The following is a 17418-nucleotide window of genomic DNA, read 5'->3' on the forward strand; positions in this document are numbered from 1 at the left end:
TGAATCAGTTAACTAACTAGTCGGATCTCGCATTCGTATTCTATGTGATTCATTGATTTTAGCTGCATCAAGAGCCAAATTCACATGTTCAATTTTCATGATAGCAAGATGTGTAATAATTTATAGTGAGATTGTTAAGATGTGATAATTTCTCTAGTTAAGAGAACGATCAATACGTGGAGTTTGAATTACTATACGATTTTAAATTTTCGAATTTTACTATTTTACTAAATATAAATTTTTATAAGACAATGAATATTCGGTCTTGTGAGTATTTTTTTTTTCACCCAATTTAAAGAATAATAAAATATCTCGCAATAAAAAAAAATTTAATTTAAATGAAAGTGGAATAAGATTGTTCAGTAGTCAAAGATAAAAAAGTAAGTCTAAATTTAGAGCCCACACCCCCATCATTTGATAAAGAACTATTTCTATCTCATATAAAACATTTTTTACCCCCTCTTTCTAGTTTGTTTATAAAGATTATTTCTTTATATAAAAAAAATTATCGTCTCGACAACTAATTTAATTTTTTTAAAATAAAAAAATTTTGAAATATGTTTTTGGATAATGAATTTTTTTAAAAATTGTTCTCCAAGTATATTTTTAAAAAACAATTCAGATTTGTTTTGTGATACTTTTATAAATATTTTATGACAAAAACTTGTGTGAGACGGTCTCAGGTGTCGTATTTTGTGAGACAGATCTCTTATTTGGGTCATCAATGAAAAAATATTACTTTTTATGCTAAGAGTATTATTTTTTATTGTGAATATCGGTAGTGTTGACCCGTCTCACAGATAAAGATTCGTGAGACCGTTTCACAAAAAACCAACTCTTATTTTATAGTTGCAATTTTTTTTATGAAATTGTTGTCCAAACCTATATTAGTTCTTAAAACAACTTTTAAAATTTTTTTTTAATTTTTTTGTAATAATCACTTTTATAAAATATATATAAATATTTGTCCAAACAGAAGCCAAATATTTTTCTTAAATCATACTTATGTTTTAAATATAATAATTAAATACAATAATTATCTTTTCACACTTGTAAGTGTAAAGCATAAAGTTGGTGAATATTAATGGGAACTGGCTAGTTTAATGCAATAAATTAAACTTACGAGGTTATTATAAATTAATTTAACTTTTTTCTGAGAAATAGTTTAATTTTGAATTGTCCTTTTCAATTCAATAGATACAATGCACGTACTCTATTATTGATTATTATTTATATTTTAGTGGACGGCAGGAAATTAATTAACTTGCAATAATAAAAATAGAGCCAATTTAAGTCCGCAAAATATATTCGATACGGTTGAGTAAGTTAACGTTTGACTAATGATCATTATTTCAATTCATCTTATCAACATCTTATCATCGGACGGAGCTTGTTCAGTGCGATTTACTCACGTGACATGGAGTTTACGCAATATATACCTAAGAGTAACGACAGCAGATTCTCACGTTATAAAAAAATATATCAATGTGTTTAATTAATGTTTCTTGATAAAAACATAATATACATTTAACTTACAAATAATTAAAAGTAGTTCGAAATCGATTTATATATATATATTCTATTTTATTAAAGTTGAGGGCATGATAGTAACTAACTAAGAAGGACACCAACTTTTTCTTCCAACTTTAACCTTATATGATACTAATATTACATTTTGTTTTTTGTTTGTTTAAATTTCAACACACACTTTTATTTTTATTTTTTTATTTAAAAAATTCAAATATCAATTTAGTCTCTCCATAATTTGTCAAATTTCACTTTAGTTTATCGATAATGATAAAAAAGACTGTACACACGCATCGCGTGTGCAGAATATATATCGCGTAGGGCCCACGAAGAAGATAAGTGGATTTGTAGAGTCGCTGTTTTGGGCCCCATTAATGGACCAAAAGTAAAGCACTCTTAAAGCCCAAATCGAGCACCATGCAAGTGTGAGATTCCATGTTTAACCAATTGATAGCAATCATATGCATCCCATTGCTCTCTTCTCTATTTTTTTTCATGTATGACACCTTTTTTTCTACGATGATTTATAGCATATCTGACACTAATATTTCAAATTCGAGAAAATGTCTAAGTTCGAAATCCGATGGTTACAAACTTGTTCCGTAATTTTTTTAAAAAATCGCATTTTTTTCGGGGATGTACATTGTACATATTCGAATTCATCTATGTATATTGCATTTTTATATAAAATATAAATTTAAGAAAGCTAAATTTTCTATGTAAAGAGTAATTATATTGGAATAAATTTTTTCCCATCAAATATAATATTCAAGTATTTATTTTGTTATATCCTATGGTGATATTTTGTGAAAGCAATTGATATATTACAATGGCCAACAATAATTATTCTGATATCACACATAAACCATGATTAGGGATGTAATCGACTCGAGCCGAACTATTGAATGTTTGAGCTTGACTTGTTTATGATCGAGCCGAGCTCGAGCTTTATTTAACAAATATTCATTGTTCACGAGCTTATTCAAGCTTTTATCGAACCTAAACGAGCTCAATAAATATTCATTAAATTCATTAAAAGATAAATTATATATTTAGAAAAAAATATAATATTCTTATTAAAATTTGTCAATTTATTATAATAAATAAATTTAATATATTTTTCTCATAATTGATGTATTAAATCAATAAATTAAATATCAAAATTATTATTTTTCATCTAAGATATTTACTTATGAATTTACTAACGAACATGTTCACGAGCTAACGAGCCGAATATTGTAGAGCTTGAACTTGGTTCGTTTATCTTAACGAGCCTCATTAAACGAGCTCAAACGAGCTTTTATCGAATCGAACTTCGAATAACTCACAAACGGTTTGGTTCATTTACATCCCTAACCATGATTACATCAGGCATAAACCAAGGGGAAGACAGTTTTTTTCCAAATATTTGATATAAGTAACGTTTGCAAATGTTTTAAAAAAATGATTATAATTTTTTTTAATAAATTTACAAAACTTTGTAAAAGAAAAATCTATAATCAATTTTTTTAAAACATTATCTTAATCGATCACAAAACAAATAAGCATAAATTCACTTTAAAAAGTAATAAATTGTTGAAATTAATATCTTTTTTAAATCAATAAAATGTGTACGACTCTGTATGTCAGATTCCTATTTCCTCCACATTTAATTTATATGAATGTAATATTACACAATTTTATAACAGAACAAACTTCCCTGCATCACTTATTTCCATACATCTAAAGAAAGTCCATTTTACTACAGGGAATTCAGTTATGAAATGAATTGTTTTTTTTGTTTTTTAGCAGCATATACAAGGCCCTGATCTCCTTAATGTCATCAAAGCTACCCAGAAATATCGGCAAGCGCTCGTGTATCGTCTTGAGAATCATATCAAATGCCTGCAAGAAAGAAACATATCACTGGAGCTCGGATTTGATGAGCTTAGCTTGATCTACTTGAGATGATGTGTGTTAGTTGAGCATAAACACAAACAAATCAAAATCTTGGGGCTCGTCGTGCTACCAAGGCTTCATCGTATAGGTCATTAGCTACTTATTTTGATATCGTTAAAATTCGAGTTCGAGTGATTAGATCGGTAGTTGAGTCTCTACTCGTTGCAAAAGAAAGAAAAGGATGCAGCTTCTAACAATAAAATCCAATAAAATTTCTCGGTCTTACCTCTGCTTGCCAGTAATTGCTTGGCCTCCTGCTTGTTCCATCAAGAATGACATTGGGAAAACTTCATACAACACCTTATCACATACAAATTACATCAACACGTGTAATTTATCTTCGTAAAAGATGATCCATCGAAAAGGTGCCCCAAGGATCAACACGGGGTCTCAAATATACCGCAGTTCTCCATTCAGGCTTTTCATGTCAGCCGGGTACAAAAAGATGCCCCATAGAGTAACGTGCGATGGAAATCAACAATCATACTGAAAATCATAGCATAACATAAGCATAAGGAAAAGAGGAACATAAGTTGTTATGTTGTATTGGTGTTGGATTAAGCAGTTAAATTAATTTAGACAAACCAGTAGCAACATATCAGAACTTTACTCGCTATTACCATCAGATCGAGTTTATAGTTTGAGACATTAATAAGTTTTTGTGAAATGAAATAATCAGTTCCAAAACTTTGTGCTATGCTAAGAAATATGTTACTACGATGTTCCCAATCATCAATGTGTTTTACTAAAAATGGTGAATTACAAATTCAAGATTCCAGATGCACATTGAGAAATCGAAATTTCAACTCAAAAAATCCAAATATACCTTTTAGCCTCACAAATTCATCCAACAAAATTTTCTCCAAAACATGAAAACGAAACCAAAAATCATTAAAATTTCTTGCTTCTAGCCAGGGAGAAGAAATAAAGATCACTAAAACCCTGTCTAAATTTCAAACAAATCAAGGAAAGAATGCAATAAAGACTTTCCAGTCATATACTCTAAAAATCACCAATAAAACCTGTTACCTCAATCCTTTGCTAAAATTGATTTGACAGTCTATTTACCTCCCGATGTATCTCAGGGACATGGATGGTGAGCCACGTACTTTAATGTTGGACCGTCCCAGTTCACGGGATTTCCTTCATTGACTGAATATATTTTTCCTTTCTTTGGAATTTGTTCCAACATTATCACACACATTGTGAAGTTGACTCAAGAGTTTACCTTCAAAGGCATCATTGAACTGGTATGAGTGAAGATTAAAGATTCTACCTTAACATCTGGATCGGTCAGTATGAACTCTCCAAGAGAGTGAGCAAGCGTGATCCGTTGACTCCAGTTCCAGTGTTCAGCATGAGCTGAATGATTAGGACAAATAGATAGGGAATTTTTTACTGGTATTAATTATCAAATTGTAATGTGGGTTGAATCACGTGAAAACAATATGTACCTTGCAAGAGCTTCCGTACATGCAGTATCCTGCAGCTAACATATTCTTCGCTGGATACAAAACATTTTTGATAGTTGATTCACCTCCATCTTTCATCAAGTAAATCCCAAATATCCAAACACGAGAAGCATGGAATTCACCACTGTAAGCATAACATGTACTTTTGACATATCTATAAACAGTAGCTGCGTAGCGAACGAGACATTTAATACAGTTCTTATGGAGACACCACAGTCAATATCGGAGAATCCATCCAACGGTCAAAGACAACACAATATCTGCACATTCAAAATAGAAATGTGAGAAAAAAAAATTTATCAAAAAGATTACTTGCATTTTCCACATTAGACGGCTCAACAAAAGTTGCCTCTTCGTCTTCCTCGGATACACTGCAAAAATGTAAACGAGGTTCTTATGCATTAAGTAGTAGATTAATCCCTTCCTCAACCTCTAGAGTTAAATATTCAAGACTTACAGTTCGGCCACTGCTGACTAGTGCCTTGATGAAAACTTCGTTTGAAAGCACACCATGTTTCTTTGGCTTTTCACCCTTTAGAGAAAGCCATGGCTAAATGTATTGATGTTGAAGCAATATATATTATGGTTGTAGACGATAACTGTTAGAATAAAAATAGCGAAGAAAGAAAGAGTTCTGGAACTTACCTGTATATTGGTTTCTCCAGCAAGCCCTATAAGTTTTGCCAAACCTGCCTGCAAAAGTATACGATTTCTCCCCCTTATCTCCCCATACTTGTATGGAGTGGGATCACATGTTTTGGGGCTTTTATTCCCAAGTATACGGTCCTCGTTCCGATTCAAAGATGGAAAAAAGATGGTACAACTATAAAGTGTGGCTATGAAAAACGCCCACACCCGGCTCAAGATCATGTGCGCTCTTTATTTGATGGCGCGGCTATTGTCTTGAAATTAAGGAATAGTACATGTCTAACTCTATCTCAACCTCTACCTCTATATTTTAGGTTTAATGTTGATTTGGCATACATTAGTTTCGGGTCGTGTGAGGCAAGCTGATAAGTCCAAATGCAAGAGCTCAGAGTTGAGGCGTTCATTTCATTTGCATTAAATGGAAGATACTACTATAAAACTACCAAACATGATTGATAGCAACATTTATAAAAACAAATTAACTCAACTATTTATTACTACGGTAAAAAAATTAATCAATCTAGTTTCATAATAAAATCCGAGAAAAAAAATTCAGAATTTTACATCAGAATCCATGCAACATGACTTATGCACATATATTGGTCTGTTGCCAATGTTAGATCCACTCAAGAATTTCCCATGTTACCCCAAGGCCGAATCATGGAGTTGCTGCACTACTTTGTCATCAACATTGAATCCGCTTGGCAATAATTTCACATGCAATCAAAGTCTGGCGGAAGATCTTGCTGCACATTCTCTACTGTTTAAGAGACCTCGAGTCGCCATGTTAGGTTGTGCACTCGGCTCCGGATTGGAAATCAAGGAAACAAAATATCGAATGATAGTTTATGTATTAAAAAGAGATCAGAATTTATCAAGAATGGTCATCAAAGAGAACTTTATAGAATCTTTTCCTCTCTTCTGCATCAAGAATGCCACCAAGATTACCTCCTTCATCATCTACTTCTGAAACTTTAACTGGTACAAACCCTTTATTCCTCCTCTTTTCTAGATTCATCGCACAGTGCCTCCGATTATATTCGTGTAGCCCATCCTGCATCAAATCTCCAAATTTTTCCTTCACAATAACGAGTGGATCCTTTTCAACAAGCTCTGACCCACTGTACGCTTCTCGAAGAAGAACAGTGTAAATTTGGTATTTGTTCGAAACATAGAATATACCGGGATGCTTTAACAGCAAAACATTCAGTTTCTCAGGCAAGCAAAACTCTCTTCTAAAATGGCCTAATTTGACAATTGAAGCTTTCTTCCACAATGTAAGTGATAGTAACTCATGCACCAAAGCAACTGTTCTTTTTATCATTTCATTTGAATCCGCCACCAAGCCTTTGAGTTCTGTATAAGGGGAGATATATGGAGTAGAATTGAACTCTTGAAACCGTTCCAACGATTTTATCCATGTAGAAGGCAAAGAACACGAAAAGCACGGGTCATGACCCTCTTTTTGTGCCAGTTTTTCAATGCTAGAAACTGCAAAATTTTGGTTCCAAGATGTGAGCTCGATCTCCATTGCACTTCGCTTCCCCCCATAACTGACAACTCGAAACATATCAGAATACTTTGGCACTATTCTAAGCAAGTAGTCATCTGGAAATCCAAAATTTCTCTTCAATTCATTTATTTTCACGACATTAAGCCTCTGATTGGTGCTCATCATCAACAACTTTGCCAACCGCTCCACAAAAACCGGCTCCTGTGAATCCTTGACAGATTCTTCCTCCTCAACTAAGAATTTCATCTGTTTTGTTAGTCGACAGAAATACTCATCATCCTTGCGATACACTTCAAAGCAGCAGGGGTACTTTTTAAGCCAATTTAGAACTTTTCCCTGAAGATCGAGGCTTTTGGATTTCTTCTGAAGGAAATCAATAGGCACGGCTTGATCAGGGCATCTAAGGATTACATTCTTGATCTGATTATTCACTATCCATCTGCGGTTTCGAGACAATACCGACTCAAGATCTGGGTCTTTCTTCATTGACCACAACGAAAATCTTCTTCCAAGATGAATACTGAAGATTTTTCTGTACGTATAGACATTCCAACGTTTGCAGCTTGTAGGAAGTATGCTACCCATGGTTTACTCAAAATCTTTCATTTCTAAATTCTCAACACTGCATCCCACGATATATTTTCCTGAGAAAGAGCAAGGATTACAAAATTACTGATGAAATAACCAAACAACAAAATGAAAAACCTTTTCCTCCCTATCCAAATTGAAAAGACTTAGATCAAACATTTTATCAAACAGGTGGAAGACCCGTATCTAATCAGACAGGAATTGCCCCCCAAGCTCATGAGTAGGATTATTCCAAGTTCTGATTAATCAACTGCCTAGCAATCATTCCCTATGACAAGAAATAACTAAAAAAATCAAAGAAAATGAAAAAAATTACACTCCACACGTTGAAAAATAGGCGACTTGTACATTACCTCTTTTGATAATTTCAAGACCAACAAATTCCACACTTGTGCGTTCCGTGAAGTGATCGCGGAGCAAATTAGTAATGACAAAAATTTGTTTTAAATGGTTTTCTAGTATTTTGTTAGACGGATCTCTTATTTGGGTCATCCATAAAAAAGTATTACTTTTTATGCTAAGAGTATTACTTTTTATCGTGAATATCGATAAGATTCACCTGTCTCACAGATAAAGATTCATAAGACCGTGTCACCAGACACATTTGAAGCTAGCATTTTTAATTTCAATTCGATTCAGAAATAAAAAGTTTTTTTCTTGAAAAGATATGCGGTTTTTCTTTTATTTTTTACGGTTTTAGTTAAAATTTTGTTCTTTATGTAAAATGGAGCTTAGATGGATGGATTTGATTAGGGATGTAAATGAATCAAACCGTTTGCGAGATATTCGAAGCTTGGATCGATAAAAAACTCGTTTGAGTTCGTTTGTTAATCATATCAAGCCAAACTCAAGCTCGATTTCGAACTCGAAAATTTAATCAAACCAAACTCAAGCATAAGGATATTAGGCTCGTGAGTTCGCAAACATGTTTGATAATAGGCTCGCAAACATGTTAAGATTATTACTTTTATTGTGAATATCGCTAATATTAACTTGTCTTATAGATAAAAATTCATGAGATGATCTCACAACCATTTGAAGCTCCAATTTTAATTTCAATTCGATTCAGAAATAAAAACTTTTTTTTTCTTAAAAAGATATGCGGTTTTTCTTTTATTTTTAACGGTTTTAGTTAAAATTTTGTTCTTTATGTAAAATGGAGCTTATGTGGGGACCCGGACACTAATCATCTTCTTAATCGTCATTGGGATAAATTGATCAATTAATTAATCTGGGTCTAATTTTTTTTTTAAATTGCGGAACGTAATGTAATTCAATCTAATATACATATCAATATAAAAGTACAAGTCTTGTACAACAAACATCGAACTTAAACTAATGTTCAACAACTAAATGTCAAGTGCTGAATCCTATCTACAGCAACGTCAAAGTCCGTAGTCTCCACTCTAATCACGATCTCTCATTATCTCCTCGACCCTGATCCTGTCCCACCTGTTGCCATGTACACATACAAACACGACAACAGCCGGATAACTCCAGTGAGAATAAAATCCCAGTATAAGCAATGTATACATGCGATGCATAAAATCATATACAAAAGCATAAACCATGTATTAAGAACATGAATCATAATTTATGACACATTAGTGAATATAGATAAAACTCTCTAACTCTTCATCTCCGACTCGACTCATCTCTAATCTAGGGATCCCGGTTCCTGGACATTAACACAAATATCGAATCTCAGCGATAGGAGTCGATCCGCCCCTAAGCAATATCGATATAAGTCAATAATCCAGTGTCTTGGCATATCCGCCACAGACTTGGCATATTCGCCAAAGCTATCCTATGACAATGTGCAATGGGCCAATGACCACTCTATTACTGTCTGACTCTTCTGTCAATGACTCTCGCTCCATAGCTATCGGCTATTCTCTACTTTCTATAAATCAATAGTTTAATCATATCAATGTCAAACAATTGCAATAAAATAAAGTATGTGGTTTTAGGGAAACTAGAGTCCAATCTAACTCAAGTTAATCTCCCGGTTAACATCGACTTATACCTTTCGTTCGTAGTCTCGGTCTGAAGAATTGGAAATTCTGAATTCAAGGCTGTCTCTGTCAATCTGAAATGACATATCGATAATAGTAATATCAACATTCCATTCCCAATTTCATACTAAATCCGATCAATCTGAATCTAATTCAAAATTAACAGCATAACGGCACAATCCCGATATCCCCGTCAATACAATATCAACAGATATCAATTACAAATCATAACCAATATCCGATACAATCCAGGATCAGTCAATAATCCAAATCTGTTCAATTTCCAATTAATATAATCAGAAAATCATAACAATTCCATAATCAATCTGTTCTTCGATCTGACTTCGATTCTACGATGTCTAACATATCCAGAATACCATATAATGATCAAATAATAATTCCTCCAATATCATAATTTCAAATGATAACAGAACTCAATAAAACTTACGTCCAGTTGTAGCTGTTGACAAGAGGAGTACAGAACCGTGCTCGGATCAAACTTCGGATTATCGGTGCATGCAAAATCAAATATTTAAACTTGGAGAAACTTGGAGGAATTGCTGTGAATCTTTCGGTTTTCTTCCTTGAAAAGTCTTGGGGAAATGATAACTTTATATATCAAATGCATGACAAGTGTGCCACTCAAGTTCCAATATTATTACTTTAGCCCCTGAATTCTTCACTATTTGCAATTCAGCCCTCAATAACTCTTTTTAATTTCATTTCAATCCTAATTAATTACAAAAACCATGGAATCTAATTCAACATTCCAAAATTCATAAATTAAATAATCTCGTATTAAAATGATAAAATCTCGGGCCTTACAGCTTAGATAGATGGATTTGATACATTATTTCAAATTTTTATTTTAGTTTTTTAATAATCAATCATATTTTAATTTAACACGTAACATATTTACACATTAATAATATAAATTATACTAAATTTCAATTACATCGTTATTAAATGAACTTGAAATTTATCAAAATACGAGTTGAGTTTCATTTAAAATTCATTCATTAATTTCTTTTTAAATCAAATATATCAATACAAATATAACCTAAACTAAAATCAAATTTATCGAATATTCATTATTAAATTTTAATATATAAACTAAAATTTAAATATATTAAATTATATTTAATAATAACAATAATAATAATAATAATAATAATAATAATAATAATAAGATAATGTTCGAAATAAGAAATTATTAATGACATTCCAAAAATTTATTATTATACTTCACTTTTATGATTTAAATACAACACAAAAATGATAAAAATAGACGCAAAAATAAATTTTTGAAATACCAAAAACAATCTCCTAGTTTAAAAAACCTAAGAGAGAAAATTATTAGCAATGTTTTTCTTAGAAAAATGCAGTGTATGCTAGGGGTGATCAAATTGTTTTATTAACCGTTCGAACCGAATTGCACCTTACTATTTTTCATAATATTTTATAAAAACCACGATTAAAAATAATAATCATAAACCGCATCGTATACGCGGTTCGGTTATTTTTTTTTTTGCCAAGAACCACACCAAACCGCACCGTCTAAACCGCTTGTCATAATATTTGACCTAGAATTATAATAATCTGTAAATAACATATTCAAGTTAAGAAGTTGTCATTCATTATATCTCAACTTTCTACAAATATTATTCTTACAAATAAAACTTATCTTCTTTTTAATTATTTTTCATATTAATCTTTTATTAGAGTATTTATTTCTTTTGGTACAATATTTTGTTTGAAATTTGAAACTAAAAAAAGATAAAATAGTATAAATGTCATTTTTGTTGTGAGATTGTTATGTTGTTAAATTATTAATTTAGTTTTGAATCTTAATTATTATTTTATCTATTTTTATCTTTACATGCTTTAAACTATATTTTATATTTGAAAACACTATATTGTTGTTGTTTTCAAATAAATTAGAATATATGTTCTAATATTTTTCGTTAAACCAACCGTAAACCAACCGCAACCGCTTGAAACCGCTAAAAACCATAAGATTAATTCTTCATATAAAACCGCGATTATTTTTTTCAAAATACAAATCGCATATGACAACTCGGTTTGATTTTTTTTAAAAAAAAAAACCGTAAAACCGCACCGGAATCACCCTAGTTATTATTATTATAAAATTTATTTAATCCCAACTTGGAGCTGAGGTATAAACTAAGTACTTTTGATAAATGAATAACATAATATTAATATATTCTTGAATTGATAAAAAAATCTATGTAACTTCTGTAGTTAAATTTATAAGAATCATATCGCTCGCAATTGGCAAACATAAAAAAATTATGGATTCAATTGTCAACTGCATCTGTCGGAATCCGAGGATCGACCGAACTTATTCCAATTTCAAGAGCTCGGATCGAAACCGATTCCATGTGAGCTCGCTTATTGGATTGCTCATTTGCATCTTTTAACCTATATGAATGTATGATTTTGTAGAAAATGGGTTGAATTTAATCAAACATACTTTTACAACTGATCAAAGTCCCTTCGTCGGTATTCCGCATATATCTAAACTATTCGACTTTTACCATGAACTTCGGTTATTATGAACTGAGATTTTTTGGTTCTTCAGCAGCATACAAGGCCTTGATCTCCTCGATGTCATCAGAGCTACCCAGAAATATCGGTGAGCGCTCGTGTATGGTCTTCGGAATCAAATCAAGTGCCTACAAGAAGGAAACAAATCACTCATTCAGGATTATACGCTCGACTCGAGCTCAGATTTGAGTAAACTTAGCTTGAGTTACTTGAGCTGTTTGAATTGAACATAAACACAAGCAATTCAAATGCTCAAGTCCAGTCGTGCTACCGGACTTCATTAAATTTACCATTTGTTTTTGTTTTCAAGTTTCAGTAAGGGTTTATTCCTTTGTTACAGTTATGTCTCGAACTATTTTTGTTGCAGATTCTTGTCTTTTCAAGCTGGAAACAAAGCACCTTGTCAAGCTTGATCTAAAATTCTGTCTTTTTAAGCACAAACAAAAGCGCCTTGTTCTAGCTCAAGCTCGACCCCCAGTTCGAGTATTTAGATAGCGAATTAAGTCTACTCGAGCTGGAACCAACTTAGTGCATAGAAGATAAAATGAGAGCCATTAAAAACAAAATCCCCAATGAAATTTGTGACTTACCCTCTGCTTGCCAGTAAATGCCTGTCCTCCTGCTTGTTCCATCAAGAATGACATTGGGAAAACTTCATACAGCACCCTGTTACATACAAAAATTAAATCAATGCCTGCAATTTTCTTCGTAAAAGATGACCAATCAGAAAGGTGCTTGATTTTCAATATAAATTCATATACATACCGCAGTTTCCCATTCGGGCTTTTCTTGTCAGCGGGATACAAGAAGATGCCTCCATAAAGTAAAGTGCGATGGACATCAGCAACCATACTGAAATCATAGTATGAACTTCAGCATAATGGAAAGAGGAGCATAAGTTCTTATATTACATTGTCTAGGATCAAGTAGTTATATCAATTTAAATGACGACTAAAGCAACATGTTCAAACTTCAATGGCAATTACCTTTAGATAGTGTTGGTATTTTCAAACACGTATAAGTTTTAACCAAAAAAATAATGAGTTCCAGAACTTCGTGTTATTCCAAGAATATTTTCTCAATCGTCACTGTATTGTACCTAAAATGGTGGATTACATTTTCAAGATTTCAGATGCATGTGGAGAATTTTTCAACCCAAAAAATCCAAATATACCTGTTGGCCTCACAAATTCATTCCACAATGTTTTCTCAAACCTATTACCTCAATCCTTAGCTAAAATGTTTTTGGTTAGAGAGTACTTACCTTCCGATGTATCTTAGAGACTTGGATGGCGAGCCATCTTCAGGAAACTTACATTTTTCTACATACCTGATATTAGCAAAAATTGTAAGACATCATAACGACTGGGTGCTAAAACAATATTCAAGACTTCACAAACTTTAATGTTCCACATACTTTAATGTTGGAGCGTCCCAGTTCTTGGCATTTCCTTCATTGACTGAATATATTTTTCCTTTCTTCGGAATCTGTTCCAGTATGATCACATACATATAATTTCTGTTAATTGGTTTCCAAAGTGTGAAGTTGACTTGAGAGTTGTTTACCATCAAAATTATGAACTGGTACGAGTGAAGATTCAAGATTTACCTTAATATTTGGATGAGTCAGTATGAACTCTCCAAGAGAAGGATCAAGTGTGAATCCATTGACTCCAGTTCCAGTGCTCAGCACGAACTGGAAGATTAGGACACAAATATGCATAGGAAATTTAATCTGATATTAATTTATTGAATTGTAATGTGTGCCGAATCATGTGAAAACAAGTAATATGTACCGTGCAAGAGCTTCCGTACATGCAGTATCCTGCAGCTAACATATCCTTCCCTGGCTGCAAAACATCTTGGATTGTTGGTTCACCTCCATCTTTCATCATGTAAATCCCAAATATCTAAACAACAAGAGAAGTATGGAATTTAGTACTATAGCATAACATATACTTTTGATATATCTATCAAGAGGAGCTGCATTGCAAACAAGACATCTTCATACAGTTCCTATAGAGACGCCACAATCAATATTGGAGGATCCATCCAATGGGTCAAAAACAACACAATATCTGCACATTCAAAATAGAAACATGAGAAAAAATTTCATAAAAAAGATCACTAGAACTTAAGAGTATTAAAAGATTGAGATCATGACACACTTTCCACGTTTAGATGACTCCACAAAAGTTGCCTCTTCATCTTCCTCAGAGACGAGGATACACTGCAAGAATGTAAACGAGGTTCTTAGATTATTCCCTCCCTCTACTGCTAGAGTTAATTATTCAAGACTTACAGTTCGGCCGCTGCTGACTAGTGCCTTGATGAAAACTTCATTTGAAAGCACATCAAGTTTCTTTTGCTCTTCGCCCTTCAAAGAAACGCACGGCTAAATGTATTAATGTTGAAAATAAACATATAATACCGTTGAAGAGCATTGCTACTAGAATGAATGTAGCCACAAAAGAAAGAGTTCTGGGACTTGCCTGTATATTGGTTTCTCCAGCAAGCCCTATAAGTTTGGCCAAACCTGCCTGCAAAAGCATACAATTTGAGATATTACTCAATACATAAAAACCTGTAGCTGTTTTTTTCGTCAAGTATGGGATTTTCCATGGATCTTTATTTATATAAGGGAGCACCTCATCAAAGTCCAGCTCACATATCCTTTTCGGACCATTAGTTTCAGTTCTTGTCTATATCTCATTTAGTTTTTTTGCAAGTAGGAAAGGAGTATAGCAATAAGATCAGACCGACCCACAGCTCTTTGTCTTTAAAATGCAAGAGATGCAGAATATAAATTCATGCTTTTGTGGGAACAATTTAATTCACTCTGATTTTCTTTATACAAATTGAATTAAATTGTTTCTTTGACTTCTCAAGTAGTGAAAAAAAATTATTGATTAACACACCGTAGAGTAGACAAAATAAAGAGGTCTGCTAACTAGGCATGATGTGACTCATAGACGATGCTTCATCTGCAACTTTAAGACCCTTTTGATGCCCTGTGTACTAATAAGAGTAATGTTCCATTTAGAGACCTTTAAAATTGCCTTTTCCCTTAATCCTTCACTCAACCTCACATATAACCAAGTAAAGAGTGAGTAGGGGCAGCCATCTTGAATCAAATGCTGACTTCTTGAGTTCACACTCTGATACAATCTACAACCACAAGAAGGTCATTGATGCAAATAGATGGGTGATTAAACACCCTTAGAGCGAAAATTGGCTAATATAAATGGTGGGGAAGGGAGAATAGAAGCAGCAAGAAAAGCATAGGACTTTAGCAGGCAGTGCATAACTATTCTCTGGGTACCCTAACCACCAGGATGATAAGGGACCTACAGAGACTTGTATCGTAGCCAACCACTAGAACTAATACCTCGGCTTGGAGATAATTGTACATTTCATGAACTTAAGACAACTCTCTGGGGTTTCAGTATCAGAATAAATATCATAAAGAAAAACCGACAGCATGGTGGTACTGGTGGAACACATCAGCCAGCAATTGCTCATCTACTCGGACCGATAAGTGCAAATTTTAGAACTACAAGTCAAACCCTCTCTGACTTTACCGGGTAGTGCATAACTATTTGCCTAGCACTGATGTGCCGAGTACCCAAACCACCAGGATTTAATGGAGCACATGAGAAGCAAACATACTAGCTGATATGGAAAATCCTAAGACAGATTGGAGGATATGAGTCCAGGCAAGATGGCAAAAATTTGTGTTAGACGGTCTCACAGATCGTATTTTATGAGACAGATCTCTTATTTAGGTCATCCATGAAAAAGTATTACTTTTTATACTAAGAGTATTATTTTTTATTGTGAATATCGGTAGACTAAACTCATCTCACATATAAAGATTCGTGAGACGATCTTTCTCGTACAAGACAGGGAAAATCCACATTAATATAAAGAATATAGCAGTAGCGTAAAGTCCAGGTAAGGGTAAAATAAAGCTGGACTTCCATAAATCACGAATGAGTGCCGTTCTATTTAGGTAGAGGATCACTCAACATAACCGGCCAAACTTTAACGGAGAGGAAAAACAAAAAATCCTCATTTCACATTCAGATTAAAAAAAATTCACATATCAGAAGTTTCCCATGTTATTTATCCCTAATATTTCAAATTAAATTCTTTTCAATCAAATATTTCGAATCAGAGCTCAATCAGGACTAAGCTGGTTACACAATTAAATAACCGAAAGCCACTAAATCCAACACAATAATCAAACCTTGTTAACACAAGAGCAAACGAACTTGCATCCAAGAACAATATGACTGAGCAAGATGGTGAAGTCCCCGCGAGACTCCGGATGCTTAGACTGCTCATTCAAGACGTATCTGGTTATTGTCATCAAATCCGTCCGGTGAGCATCCGCCTCGTGATCCATAGTTCCGCCGCTGTCGGGATTAGTAATGGGTTATCCTCTCACTTCTCTGTTTCTACGACGTTATCTTGGTGGAAAGGGCACGAAGTTCGAGGCCTGTGCGTGTGTGTGTGGATGGGAACGAGATCACTGGGAAAGCAACATTTAAAGTACGTGGATCTCTATATTTCTAACTTCATTTACTGCCAATCAAATTGAGAAAGGCGGGTACGAAATTATTTTCGATCTAGAAGAGTTGTTTGATTTAAAATATAAGCTTTTGTTTAGATTTGTTTATATGTGAAATATTGACTGACTTGAGCAGGTTTTTAGTAGGATAATAAAGGTGATTATGAAATTAAATATTTTGGTGTCCTCTAATGTAGTTACTACAAAGATCTCATACTTAATAATATTGTACGGATTCAATATTTATTTTACACGCGATGTGTGTATATATAATATTTTTTAAAAAATATTATCAAATTGAGAAAATTAGGTCAAAAGGCCATGGGAGATATTATATATATTCAGTATTTTTTTTTTGCACGCGATGTGTATGTATATATAATATTTTTTCCTAAAATATTATAAAATTAATTAATACAAGATTATATAGATTATTTTTATATGATAATGTTTTTTTTAATAATAATAATTTGCTGTTAAATTTAGGATAATAATTGTTTGCTTGAATAATGAATCTTTGACATTGAATAAAATGAAAGATCATGATATCAAAATTTATTATTATATTAATCTTAC

General features: G+C 32.9%; 3 protein-coding genes across 16 annotated transcripts; all 3 read right to left on the bottom strand.

Moving 5' to 3' along the window:
• Positions 1-4758: 4758 nt before the first annotated feature.
• On the bottom strand, positions 4759-5807 carry LOC142521303 (fructose-1,6-bisphosphatase, cytosolic-like). The gene is made up of 5 exons (XM_075624526.1): positions 5583-5807; positions 5469-5536; positions 5250-5308; positions 4920-5104; positions 4759-4827 (listed from the first exon to the last, which is right to left on the bottom strand). Exons 1-5 carry the CDS (start codon positions 5805-5807, stop codon positions 4759-4761), a joined length of 606 nt encoding a protein of 201 aa, XP_075480641.1.
• Positions 4944-8115, bottom strand: LOC142521062 (protein WHAT'S THIS FACTOR 1 homolog, chloroplastic). Of its 14 annotated transcripts, none has more exons than XR_012814071.1 (4): positions 8040-8115; positions 5583-7954; positions 5395-5469; positions 4944-5197 (listed from the first exon to the last, which is right to left on the bottom strand). XR_012814071.1 is itself a non-coding variant. In XM_075624249.1 (3 exons), exon 3 carries the CDS (start codon positions 7681-7683, stop codon positions 6460-6462), a length of 1224 nt encoding a protein of 407 aa, XP_075480364.1. In that variant the 5' UTR covers positions 7684-7742; positions 7844-7954; positions 8040-8115; the 3' UTR covers positions 4944-6459. The 14 variants fall into 14 exon arrangements, 3 of the variants coding, with proteins under 3 accessions (XP_075480364.1, XP_075480363.1, XP_075480362.1); XR_012814066.1 differs by having other exon boundaries at positions 4944-5308; XR_012814074.1 differs by having other exon boundaries at positions 4944-5061; positions 5152-5197; positions 5395-7954.
• A 3878-nt stretch (positions 8116-11993) lies between these two features.
• LOC142521064 (fructose-1,6-bisphosphatase, cytosolic) lies at positions 11994-16864 on the bottom strand. The gene is made up of 12 exons (XM_075624251.1): positions 16519-16864; positions 14762-14809; positions 14572-14646; positions 14438-14499; positions 14281-14347; positions 14066-14179; positions 13879-13965; positions 13687-13757; positions 13534-13599; positions 13035-13121; positions 12860-12935; positions 11994-12397 (listed from the first exon to the last, which is right to left on the bottom strand). The coding sequence occupies exons 1-12, from the start codon at positions 16675-16677 to the stop codon at positions 12275-12277; spliced, it is 1035 nt and encodes a 344-aa protein (XP_075480366.1). The 5' UTR covers positions 16678-16864; the 3' UTR covers positions 11994-12274.
• Between the last annotated feature and the right edge of the window lie 554 nt (positions 16865-17418).

Source organism: Primulina tabacum, chromosome 12, assembly GCF_025594145.1.
Source record: "Primulina tabacum isolate GXHZ01 chromosome 12, ASM2559414v2, whole genome shotgun sequence".
Classification (NCBI taxonomy): domain Eukaryota; kingdom Viridiplantae; phylum Streptophyta; class Magnoliopsida; order Lamiales; family Gesneriaceae; genus Primulina; species Primulina tabacum.